Source organism: Parus major, chromosome 3, assembly GCF_001522545.3.
Source record: "Parus major isolate Abel chromosome 3, Parus_major1.1, whole genome shotgun sequence".
In the NCBI taxonomy this organism is placed as follows: domain Eukaryota; kingdom Metazoa; phylum Chordata; class Aves; order Passeriformes; family Paridae; genus Parus; species Parus major.
In genome coordinates, this window is record NC_031770.1 from 88755708 (window position 1) to 88769196 (window position 13489).

The 13489-nt window shown below is 37.1% G+C and overlaps 1 protein-coding gene across 16 annotated transcripts in view; it reads left to right on the forward strand.

Moving 5' to 3' along the window:
* Positions 1–13489, forward strand: part of DST (dystonin) — a 284727-nt gene that overhangs the window by 269345 nt on the left and 1893 nt on the right. For 11 of the 16 annotated variants that reach the window (XM_033513007.1, XM_015620978.2, XM_019005962.2 and 8 more), the window contains 10 exons: positions 805–968; positions 1292–1454; positions 2957–3111; positions 3269–3343; positions 4166–4183; positions 7045–7162; positions 8594–8662; positions 9424–9623; positions 10059–10169; positions 12865–12988. In XM_033513007.1, the coding sequence (XP_033368898.1) occupies positions 805–968; positions 1292–1454; positions 2957–3111; positions 3269–3343; positions 4166–4183; positions 7045–7162; positions 8594–8662; positions 9424–9623; positions 10059–10169; positions 12865–12988 (1197 nt within the window). The remainder of the gene's footprint in view (positions 1–804; positions 969–1291; positions 1455–2956; positions 3112–3268; positions 3344–4165; positions 4184–7044; positions 7163–8593; positions 8663–9423; positions 9624–10058; positions 10170–12864; positions 12989–13489) is intronic. The other 5 variants (XM_015620980.2, XM_015620981.2, XM_015620984.2 and 2 more) reach the window with 2 other exon arrangements.

Sequence of the window (13489 nt, forward strand, 5' to 3'; positions counted from 1 at the left end):
TAAGTAACAGTGTATTTTGGGGTGTGTCACACATACCATTGCTCTATCTATAAAGTTTACAGATTGCTAATAATCTAATAGGCTTGATTAACTTCTGGTGAAAGAAGGTAAAATTCTCTTGGCTGACTTTTCTAATTATCTCTCATTTTTTATAAATTGTGAGGAAATTTCTCAGAGCAGACATATATTTTTACATTTTGTCCTAATCTTGATGAATATCTATTTTTAAAGTGCGCAGCCTTTCCTGTGCCTTTAAACTTCCAAGAACCAGTGCATGCTGAGTCTTTTAAATCTTCCATTATCTGAAAGTACAGACAACTTCACAGAGAGATTTAGAGACAAAATTATGCTCTTACTGTCTATAAAATTATATTAATCCAGTTAGAAGTGTATTCAGTGAAGTTGAATGGAAAGTGAATCATCAAGTGAGGAAATGGATTTTTGTATTTTTAGATATACTTACCCATTGTATTTTATACTTACCCATACATGGAACCTGCTTCTAAAATGAGGTTGTTTACTTTGCAACTCTGAGAGATTTACGAAGATTTATTTAAATTGTGGAGCTTGACTAGCTTGACTCACTAGCTGCTTCTGGCTAGATAAAAGAGGCTGTAACTATCACTGGGTTGCTGGAATAGGAAAAAAAAGGAAAAAAAATCCCACTATATGGAATCATCTTGGGGCATGACCTCCTTATTTGGGACAGGAAGGAATAATTTTAGGAAGGTCAAGTGCATTTCATGTGAACATTTGTTTTGTTTGAGCTGGGTGAGCCCTACGCATTTTATCATGTTTTAACAGGAAAGCGTTCCCCAACACCAGGCATTTATCCATCAGCAGCCCAGGCACAAATTGAAACCAAGAATCCACGGGTAAACCTTTTAGTCAGCAAATGGCAGCAAGTTTGGCTTCTGGCCTTGGAAAGAAGAAGAAAACTTAACGATGCTCTGGACAGACTTGAAGAGGTCAGAAAAGCACTGTACAGAATATACGTACTTTTTGCACAATTTTCTTTACCCTGGATTAAATTCCAATACTGTAAACAACTTCCATACTTGTTGTATTATATGGTATGACACAGCTAGCTGAAAACACTGTGATCCATGTGTTTTAATGTGCTTTAAAAGCTGTCATCGTCATTTTAAATGAGGAGAGTTGAGATATTTAAAATGTTTGCATAGGTCCTCAAAGAATCAAGTGTTCAACAAAACGCAGATGGTATCTATCTCATTGATGTTCTAGATTGATGGATTTCAGCTGAAAAAAGTTCTTTCTGTTTTTTATTAAGCTGAGAGAATTTGCCAACTTTGATTTTGATATTTGGAGGAAAAAATACATGCGATGGATGAACCACAAGAAGTCTCGTGTGATGGACTTCTTTAGGAGGATTGATAAAGATCAGGATGGAAAGATCACAAGACAGGAATTTATCGATGGAATTCTTTCTTCAAGTAAGTTTTAAAATTAACGTACTGTTGAACTTGGAACAAACATCTCATGAAGTCTTATTGTCTAGATAGAGTGACCTATGCATTTTATTGTGTTAGAAGGTCACGGATTTTCTTTTTGAATGTATTCATTATTATTGCTTCATTATTACTTTATTTGAAAATATTTTTAGATTCTAGAAACCCTAGTTATTTTACACTGTGAATCAGGTTACAAAGGTCACATTCATATTATTGTTTAATGAGTAGTTTGTTGGTTTACAGAACTCAGATTTTCAATCCTACAGTACACTAGCTACTTCAACAATTACTTTTTGATTGATTACTCTAATAGTAAAAAGTACATTATGTAACCTAACCTATCAAAATTGGTTCATAGGATCATATGATTTTTATTAAAGAACTTACATGGAATAGTTTCAATTATAGAAGGAAACTCTTATTTTTGAGACCAGTGTTTTCATGAGCCATGACAATATTCATATACCTATATAATAGGGCTTAAAATGCCAAGCAATCAAATTAGAAAGCAATTTTCCTAGCTTTCCCAGTGGATTGGTATTCCTTAGGTATGGTGGTAATGTAAGTCTTCCACATCATACATGTGATCGTATTTCCTTTTAGGAGCAGACTCATAACAGATAATGACCTAATATTTAAAATAGTCCTTTATCTTCAGATCATGGAGACTTTTGCATTGAACAGTAATGACTCGGAATCGGGCTTCTTCTAGAATTGCATTTTAGTGTTACTCAGTAGGAAAATACTGTACTCTGAATATTTTTCCCCTGCCTTAGGAAATGCAGTATAAGATCACTATATGTGGATATTTCTGTTTTGCTTGAATTAATAAAAGTTCATGAAAAAGATATAATACCACCAACAGGTTAAATCGTTTATGCTTTTAACTCAGTTGCTATCAATTTATTATGACCACCAAACACTCCTAATATAATCCCTGTTCCTCACCTTGAAATTTTCTTTGCCCATTTCATTGAGAATCTCTGTGTGGGTTAATACTGTGCTGCTCTGAACTTGATCTAAAGAAGGACTTCATGAAACACCATGCATGGATCTGCATTGAGAAGGCTTCACATTCCAGATTTAATCAGCACTGAAATGCTTGCTTGACCTCCTCTGACTAACTATTTATCTTGTTAATTTCTGGTATTCTATGCACTTTGAAGGTCAAAATGTTAACACCCCCCCCACCCTCCACCACCCCCCCCATATATATTTTCAGTTTAATCTCTGTCCTTGCTTTTGTCTCTGTCTTCAAACCACATTATGATACTCATTTTAATCCAATATATGGGTAACACTGGAGATTCAGATTGGGGTTTTTCAGAAACATTCCTTCACTTGTCCAAATATCCTTTTTTTTTTTGATAAGCACTATCTGTCACCAAATACTTAATATTCACCTTCTAACATTTGTGATAGAGACTCTCATTGTAATGTGATTGAAAAGCGAAAAAAAATGTGTTGTTGTCTTTTTCCTTCAGAATTCCCTACAAGCCGACTTGAAATGAGTGCTGTTGCAGACATTTTTGATAGAGATGGTGATGGATATATTGACTATTATGAATTTGTAGCAGCTCTTCATCCTAACAAGGATGCATACAAGCCTCTCACAGATGCTGACAAAATTGAAGATGAGGTATGTTCTCTGCTTTCTTAGGTTGCGTTCTGTTCTACTGGACTCACATTCTATAATAATTCACTTTATTTTCACTCCTGTTTAATTTGAAGTTTACTAGGTACACAAATCTTTAGAAATGTGGTATTTAAAGTAATTATCTTGTGTTTTTTTGCAGGTTACAAGACAGGTAGCGAAATGCAAATGTGCGAAGCGGTTTCAGGTGGAACAGATTGGGGATAACAAGTACAGGGTAAGTCTTTTAAGGTCCTCAGTTCTTTCAGCTTTCTTCATATGACATGGTTTATGCCAGGAATTAGGCTATATAAATTCACAAGAATCTTGTATGACACTACATTTTCTTTAAATTGTCTAAATTTTTTTTCTTGTTAGAACATACAGACTAAAAATATGGAAAATTGCCGATTTTATTTTCACTTAAACTACTGAAGCTGTTCTCAATCATAGGAATATTTAGGAGCTGCACACATCAGTACACATGCATGCATACGAACAGTATATCCTCAAAAGCTGGTCTTTCTGCCCGAGTACCTCAAGAGTTTAAACTACAGCTGATTTTCTATTAGTTTCATAAAAACAGTGACTGATATTTTCTTGTTGTGTTGTACTTCAAAAATCTTTTACCTAAGTGTATTCATTTTTACACTCTTTTGTCATTTTATTGGAACACACATATTTCTGAAGTAAAAGCAAAGCATTAGATACCTGCAGAATTATTTTAGATCACAGAAAAGTAAATATCACACAGTAGAGAAGATCTGCTACCCCTAGATCAAATAACCAGAACAACTGAGGTAAAATGCGCAGTATTTGGCTAAGAGATTTTAATAAGTATGTGTAAATTTTAAAAGACCACAGAAACAGCAATGGGAAGGAAATGAAGGCCTTGAATATTTTCCAATATTCAGTCTCTGGATGGCTAGCTACCTGCTCATCTCTCTAGTAGATACTTTATTTAGAATGTCTAATGTGTTAGTTTGCATGTGTTCTAGGTCATGTAGAGAATTTCCTGTAAACTAATCGTGTCTTTCTTCCATTTTTCATTTCTTATCAGTTCTTCCTGGGAAATCAGGTATAAACCAGTGGAATGTGTTATGAAGTTTCTTTTTTTATCTTTTTTTATTTTTTTTAATTTTATTTTATTTTCCCTAACGCATAGTGATTTAAGCTTGCAATGGTCAGTCTTCTTGCCATCCTTTAATTTTCAGCTAATTCATTGCTGGTCAGCTGTGGTATTTCTTTAAGTGCTATGGAGAATTCCTTGTCTCAGGGTCCCTCCTCTACAATCCCTCACCTGCTTTCTTTGGTCATTTTCCTCATTAAGGAGATTACTTTTAAAGGAACCAGATAATAGTCAGCAGCAATTCCCATAACAAAAAAATCTTGAGCATTTGAACTGCAATTGTAGAGATTACAATTACCTAATCAGTTTTATAGTTGAATCCTTCAGAACTCTGTAATGTCTCTTTTAGGCTATTTGATTAAAGGCTAATCATAGGAAACAGATATCTCAGTGCCTTATCATTTATTTATTGCAAATTGCACAAAAAATACTTTCATTTTTGCAAAAAAAAAGTACAGTCTCTATGTTACAAGCAGACTGATTAGGAACCTGGCTGATAGTTATTATTTTATGTGCTAACACTGAATCTTTAAATAGATATTTTGGAAATAGGCAAAATAAAATTGCTGTTCCCATTTAGACTAATCCCTCTCCCAAAGTGTTTTCAAGGAGCTGTGGCAAGTTTATATTGCACTGGAACTGTGTTTAAGAATACTTTGTGTCATCTGGGTCACTGGTGGGTCCTTCCTCTGGACTAAACACTACCCAGCATTTATTTGGGTGCCACACACTGATACACATCTTCCTGAAGTGCTAAATCACATCTGCCCAGTAAGAATGGAAACACCTTATGCAAACCAGGTATCAGATACTGTTAGTCTTAGCTTTTGAAAAGGCACTCTTGTTTGCTAGCACAGCCTGTTGAAATATAGAAGAAAGCATAGAGCAGTGGATAATCTTGCCACACGCCTCAAGCAATACATGTAAGCAATAATTTAAATATTTTCCACATAAAGAACAAGTCTCTTTTGAAGGAACTTTTTGAAATTATGTTAATTCTGTTATCTGTCATCTGTACTCTCAGATCTGCAAAACATAGAGCATTTCTTGAGAAACTCTTACTGATGCAGAACGGCACCTACAGGCTATTGTCAAGATCAGGCCTTTTTGTGGCTTAAACTCTTTTATGTTTTTACCTCTGGTTATTTGAAATAATGTTCAATACTGTTTAAAGAAAGTTGGTATCCAGGATATTTTAGGATGGAAATCAACCGAATTATCATAAGAATAAATGCAGCAATAGATACTATTGTATTACTGTGGTACTTTCCAGCCCCACTTTCTGAATTAACCTCAGCTAGGTGGGCAGTTTCCAAAGCACACTGTTTTTGACCCTTGGTGTAGTTGCCTGATAGGGTCTGCCTAATGAGGCTGTGATGGGGAAAAAATAAAGAAAAGAAGAAAGATACTATCTTCAGAATCACTAGAAAAGAATTTTGGTAGGAATACGCCAATGAAAATAAACAGCATTAATTTCTATGCCTTTTTTAAAAAAACAACTTTGATCTACGTATATAAAATGGTTCTTTGTTTGGCACATATTGAATCCATTATTAAAAAAACTCTTAGAAATAATGCTCATGTGAATGTTCTTACTTCTAACAAATACAATTTATTATTGAATTAAGAAGCAAGCTTTGCTTTTGTTTGGTTCCTAAAAGTAATATTCCTTTAAACTTATTCTCTCTTCTTGGCTTGAGTAGTACCAAACAACTAAAGTCATCTAACAAGTAGGGAGCACGTTTGTTGTGTGGTTTGTTCGGTCCCTTCACTGGAGCAAGTAGGTACAGCTGAATTATGGCCAGCCTTCTCCAAGGGTCAGAGATTGTCCCAAAGATGGGCATTCAACTCCCATTGGTTTTAGTGAGTGCTCTGCATGTTTGTGTGAGAGTGCACTGCACTTGGCCTGGTGGTCTGGTATCAAAATCTTTTTTAGCTGGCTTAAAAGTACTGAATTCTTTCGGTTAATTACCTTGAGATTGTGAGGTCAACATATTGGTCATGCTTTCTTTGATCTGAATTTGGGTGAAGGTACTGCATACAGGTTTTGTTACACAGGTTTCAAGAGCAAAACATGTATTAGGCCTGGCCATCAGCCCAAAGGAAGAATGGACTCATACAGGAACTTAGTATGAAACAGATTGTTGTGTACCTCTGAATTGTGAAAAACCTTGATGTGTAGACAGTGGAATGACAAACATAATGACAGTTATTACTCATTTATTGCTTCTTTAATGTTCCCTTCCCCACATGCACCTTGCTATAGATAAGCAGTGTCAGCAAGGTAGTGCTATACCTGAAAATATTCCCATAGATGAATCAATTAATAGAACTGTGCAACACACATAACACATTGAATTTCCAGATTATATACTGATTGTTTGAAGTGATGCTGCCTTCCTTTCAGCTGACAACACTAAAAATCAAGACTGTTGCAGAAGAGTGCTCGCTTAAGATTTTACCAGAGAAAAAAGCAAATAGGTCGTCATTAATAATTTGCACAAAAGCAGACTGTAACCAATTAAATAATGTACAACTAATTTTGCTTCTTTTACGACCTCAGACATTTGAGAATCAACCATAAAATTAAACCTGAGTTTCTTTCTTACCATCCTGCCATCTTCTTTTGATTAATGCAGTGCCATCTGATATGAAATCTTAACAGCTTTAATAATCTGCATAAACAAATTGATTTTTTAAAGCATTTACTAATAATTAAATATCAAAATAAACTGATTTTTTTAACCTGTCAGTGTTATCTGCATCTGAATGCCTGAGAACCTCAGACTGTCATTTGATTTTTATTGCAGTTTGGTGACTCTCAACAACTGCGCCTCGTTCGTATCCTAAGAAGTACGGTCATGGTCCGTGTTGGAGGTGGCTGGATGGCACTTGATGAGTTCTTAGTGAAAAATGATCCTTGCCGTGGTATGTAGCAGAACTGTTAAAAACTTGCAGCATATTATTTGGATGCAGTCACCATTCATTGTCTCAAGATGGAGATGGACTTGTATAAAATGCCAGTTGTTGTATACTTCATCTCACTAAATGTCACGTTTTTGTGAACTTTAAATCACATGGTTGAGATCCTCTTCAGTTGCACTGATGTATGTCTGGAAAAACTCTGGTGTGTCTTCTGCACAGTTCCTTCAGTGTTATAGTGGTGTAAGTAAGAAATCATCTTAGCCCAGATAGATTTTATGGCAAAGAAGTGGCTTGTATGACTTGGCAGAAATAGCACACAGAAATGTCCAATAAAACCGTCTCAGCTTCACAATAAGTCAAAATAAGGCAGTTGAATTGATGAGTAACACCACCACCACCACCACAAAAACCTTTGGCCAGTGACTGTTCCCAGTCTTTCAGTCTCTACCTTTGTGACCTTGTCTTTTCCTTGGCATCTTCCCCAGAAGCACTTTGTAGAGCCCTGAGCCTTATACAGAGCGAGTGGAAATGTTCTGGTCCAGAGGACATTGTGCTTTGGAGGAGCAGGGAGTGCTCTGTCACTCAGCCCTCAGGGCATTGCATCAGATGAGCTGTTTTCTCAGTACACTGTTGACAATACTGATGACTGTAATAAGGGATTCCAGTAAATTAATTGGATATTTATTAAGTATTGTATCTTTCAGTGTCAATATAGGAGTAATTGTAACAGTCTACAATAGGCCTGAGAAAAATGTTTGGGGAACAACAGACCCCAAACAACCAAGTTAACCCTTCAACGAAGCCAGATCTTCTGGGGCACATTTTATTTTCTACTACTCTGCACTTTTGAGGAATAGAAGTAGAAAGGAATAAAAGAAGGACCCTTTTTCTTGGGTATATGTGAGCAGATGTCAGCACAGTGGGTCTAAAGAATACCTGTAAGAATACTTCTCTAAAACCAACGTCACTGGATGTTGTGCATTGGTACCTAATACTCGTCTGGTTGAAGTCAGTGATGTAGGTTCAAACTTTTCCCAGCCCACTTCACCTAGCAAGTCTGTATTTCCATTAAGTGCTCCTCATGTATTCAGATGAATCACATTGCAAAAAACTGTTGTCATAAACAACTTTAAAAGTACTGCACCTCGTCATATAAAATCACTTTAGCTTGTATTACTTCTTTATGTCAGCAGATAAATACCGCTGCTTCACAAATATACTTGGGACTGTAGCTGAGTCTGTCAAATGCCATTTCCTTTTAGCCTAGGAGACCTTTGAGAACTCACCTCAGAGCACTTAGGGACAGCTTTTGCTCAAGTCCTGTCTTTTGGCCTGGTGCTCCAAGTCTCTTGCATATGCAGCTGCTGTACTTGATTTCTTCTCCTGCTAACGATTTTCTTTAATGTGACCCATGTCCTGTGTCATTTTTTCTAGTTCATCATCACGGGAGTAAAATGTTACGTTCGGAATCAAACTCTTCAATTACCACTCAGCCTACTATAGGTTGGCAAACCCCTCTCTTTGTCTCCTCCTCCTCTTCTTCTCTCTCTTCATTTCCTTCCTGCTTTTTTAATATATATATACTTTTAACTATATGCTTCACCCATCATATTTAGCTTAACGTGTTCCTACATGGGCTGGTGCTTTGCAAGCTAATTTTTTTGACACGCTTGAAGAGTGTTTCAAAAACAATTGTCATTCACACTGACACAGTTAAATGCTAACATGTCTTGCATTTATTCATGCAGAACATTCCCTCATATGTGTGTTTGTATGTGTGTATGAGTGCTTAGCCACCAATTACCTCATCATAGTTTGGGTTTTATGTTCATCATTGCATGTTGCCAAACTACATAACTTCATAGTTTTGAATAAATATATTTGCTGCTTTCCTGTAATTTGTATTTACCTATTTCTTCTAGAACATCCAAGCAAGTATTATTTATTATGAATAGCTGTAGAGTTAGCAAAACTGCCCATCAGGTTGTGTCTATGTATTAATAGTTGATTGATTAACAATGATTTAGCACGTTGAGCATTCCATTATCACGCTGACTTCCTTTGACAGTGGTTCATTCCTGCTGGCATAAAGTATTAGAATAAGTGAGTCCTGCACATAACTCTTCTGTGTCCAAAATAAATGCATTACACAGTAATGCATTTTATTTATTGTTAAAATGTGTTGGAGTTGGCATGGCAAAAATGGCAATGAACAGCCTTGTGACAGCTTTCATACCTGAGTCAATGAACACCTCTCTTTGCAGCTAAAGGGAGGACAAACGTGGAGCTGCGTGAAAAATTCATTTTGGCAGATGGTGCCAGTCAGAGCATGGCAGCTTTCCGACCAAGGGGCCGTAGATCACGACCCTCCTCAAGAGGTGCTTCTCCCAACAGATCCACTTCTCTGTCAAGTCAAGCTGGCCAGGCAGCTGCCCCACAAGCTGTTACTACAAGTACACCGAAGGTAAGGAGAAACGTACAAAACTGCACTGGTTAACACACGGGATATAGAGTGAATTTGGGCATTTTACCTTGCTCCAGTAATATTGATGCTCTCTCTAGCTGATGGAGAAAAAGTATTTCCTAGTCTGGGGGATCTGAGAAGTGTTTTCAATGTGTTTTCTCTACTGTTTGCTTGCAACATGGCAGTAGGAGAATTTCTACGTTTAAGGTGCCACATGAACTAACCGGCAGTTTGGGAACTGCCCTGAAAGATCAACAGAGCTCTCCATTTCAGTTGAAAAATAAACTGTCATCTCTTCAGTTTAGAACATTTGTCATTAACTCTTTCTGCTTAGATTTTATTTCTGCTGAGATTTTGAAAGCCCGGGTATCCTTCTCCATGACGTTGTTTTCCTGTACTGTCCTTCATATTTTGATTTACCATTGTTTCATACAGACACCACATCATTTAACACGCAACTATGGTAAACCATGGTTGACAAACAGCAAAACATCAACTCCTTCTAAACCACCAGAATCCTCAGACTATCAAGGGTCATCTGCAGAGGTACAGTAAGGACAGAAATTCTAGTCTAATGACTTCCTTCACTAAAACTGTCACTTCACTAACAGCCACTAGAGTTTCAGTGCTTCTGAGCTGCAACATCCTGTGTATATTAATGCATTGTCTTTATTTTAGACCTTTGTCAAATTATTTCTTACTTTTTTTTTTTCTCCCAAGTTTGTTGATTTTTTTTTTTTAATGTTCTGTTTTTCACAGTTTTTTAATTTTTGGAAAATATAGCCACAATGAGCTAATGTTTAAAGCTCAAATGGTTAATAAATCATAAAAGTATGGAATGAAATGGTCAAGTAAATGTGAAAAATTACTTTTTTTTAAAAATAAATAAAACATTCAATATACTTTGTAGGTTTCTTTCATAAAATTGTTTACTTTGAATTCATGAGGTACTCCAATGTTTCTGAACTGCAGACATGGGATTAATAAATCATGATCTCTAGTGCAAAACCACTAAATAAAGAAATACACAATCACTGTGAAGACGATGGCACAAAAGTCTGTCTGTGATACATAAATCTTTACAGCAACTAGAAGTTTTGTTTAGGGGGGTAGTGACCAATCATTTCTCTCATAGGATAGCTATTTGATGACTTAACAGGAAACTAGCATGGCTTACATGGAAATTGCTAGTATAGCAATTGGGACTGTGCCAGCAATTAGGCTGTATGACCAAAATTCACAGGGCCTTGGAGCCAAAGTGTTTACTCTAAGGTCATTACAGTTGGTGAAAAGGTTGCAGCTGGATCAGGCTGCACACTGATGTGTCATTTGTGGGAGTTACTCTTGCCCTGGGCTGGATGGAGGGCTAGGATAGGAGAAGCTTGTGCTACCACCCCCTCTGTTGTATCTGCTTTTCACAAATCTGCACTTTGATGCCTATTGCTGTTCATGTGACACCTTCTGGTGTGAAGTTTCCATAACCTCAGCATGGCTTTGCTCAAAGATGCACAACAAACTTCTTCCTCCCTCCTTCTGTGCATGTTGTTGTGCACACTGCAGGTGTGTCTGTGGGTACAGCACTGCAAGCACACAGGGCTGTGTCTTAGAATGATTTACAGCACAGTTTAGTCAGTTGTCAGTTTCTAATATATTTGTGTATTTTCTTTCATCTCGTAGCTGGTAACTGCAGTGAAAGATTAATTGATGGTACATTAAAGGGTTTATAGACATGGAAAGGTGGTGTTTTCATTGAATTACAATGACAGGAAAGCAGCTGGCCTGATTTCATGTAGGGGCACTGTGTTTCTTATCTGCTCTTCCAACTGCCTGTAGTTTCAGTGAGTTTCTTTCATGTAAACCAGTGTGGTTTAAGATTATAATGGAATGGTTAGGGTGGGGTAGGTTCAGTGAATTTCTAAGACGTTGTGCAGCATTTACTGCCCAAGAGAGCAGTTATTCATTTGATATGTAAACTGCATTTGGGCTTAGGGCAAAACTGAAGAACAGACTAATTTTATTTTTTGCACTGGTTATTCTATCCCAATGCCTTGCCCAGAGTGCAGCAGCTCCAGTGGAGGTAACAGTGTTCTCTTTCTCCTTCCCCTCCCAAGCAGTGTCTGTATAGAGATTCCCATGGTGTGGCTGGCTGTGTCAAGCACTGCACTTGGCTTTAACAGAGTTTAATACTGTGACCTGCCCTGTCAGAGCCTGCAGATTGCTCAGTAGCATCTCAGCACTCTTTTGTTCAGAAGTGCCAGAAGTGGTCTGAACTGGCAGCTGCCAGGCAAGCTCCTGCCAGGCTTCTGCTCTGCTCTTAGCTCAGGGCAGCTTCCAACACACTTCTCTGGATCCTGGTTTTCAGTGCCTAATTCTACCTACAATTACATGGGGATCAAAGGCACAGAGTGCAGGATCCTGGGATCCAGGCCACTCCACAAACTTCATTTATCACTGCACTGTTTGTTCTTATTTTTGGATATTTATGTAGTATTTTTGTGTTAATTAAATTACTGTGAACACTGTAGTTTTCCTCTTACTTGCATACGCCTCTTATTTAGTGAGTAATATTAATTTTGAGATCTGATGATTCAATTTTTGTGGCTGTGAAAGAAATTTTCTTATTTGGGGCAAATTGTAAATCAGGACTCATTTCAGAAATAAGGAAACAGGCACGGTAAGACTGTGTAGTAGAGACACTGTAAGGCAATATAGAGACAAGTGGAACTTTTAAAATTAGTTCTATGCCCTTTTTTCTGTTTTTTCTTGTTTTGGCTTGGTTTTTTTCATCCTAGCAAAAAAGTTTCTGAAATTTGGTAGCCTAGTTTCAATTTTAAAAATATTTTCATCACCTCTAACTAAAGTCAGGATGATGTAAAGTCAAGATATGCTGACACAAAATCTCAGTATGTACCATCAACTAATCTTACCTGCTTGACTAATTATAAGAAGGTAGTTTTTTCCTTTCTTCATGTGCATTGAAATACACACAAAGATGCTGAAATGTTAAGCAGACTGTTAAAATTATTTCTTTATTGTTGTTGTTTTACATTTGGACTACTTCAAATGCAAACTTCTAAAGGAACATTCTAAACTTCACATTATGAATAATGTGGCTCAAACCAGTATTTCAGATTCACAGTGAATGTTGTTATGATGATCATATTCTAAGCTATGTGGCCCCTAATACCAGTCCTTATCTTCAGTTAAAAAAACTCTTTTTTTTGTGTTTTGGTTTGCATAGGGAACACCAATTCAAGGAAGTAAGCTCAGACTGCCAGGGTACCTATCAGGGAAGGGTTTCCACTCAGGAGAAGACAGTGGCATCCTGTCAACAGCAGCTACCAGAGTCAGAGCTCAGTTTGCAGGTGAGTGTTCTGACTTCAGAGGTTGATCCTTGCTTTGTTTTCCACCTGAATACTTAAGGTCACATTAGGGTTCAGGGGAGATGTCAGAAGAGTGGGAAGGAGTAAAACTCTGCCCATTGCTGAGGGTGCACATCATCAGGCCCTCCATTCACAAGTTCAGCTCTGGATGTGCAAATTCATGACCACAATCTTCTTGACAGCGGTACCTCCAACGTATCTGCCCAAGGAACTAGGGAAGACATTTACTCAAAGGATCCAGTTCCTCACAGTATTCAAGTTATTCTCAATTGTGATGGAGCAAAGGGGACACTTAGTCATGACCTGTCCATTTCCTTTGGAAGAACTGCAGGGAACAGCTGTTGATTACCTTAGTAATGGAATATCCTGCAGAGATTTTTAAAGTAGTATACAAAAATAGAAAGCAGTGAAGCTGTGCTCTTCAACACAGTGTTCTTCATACATACAGGGAACCAGATTTGTGAAGATCAAAAATACTTAAGT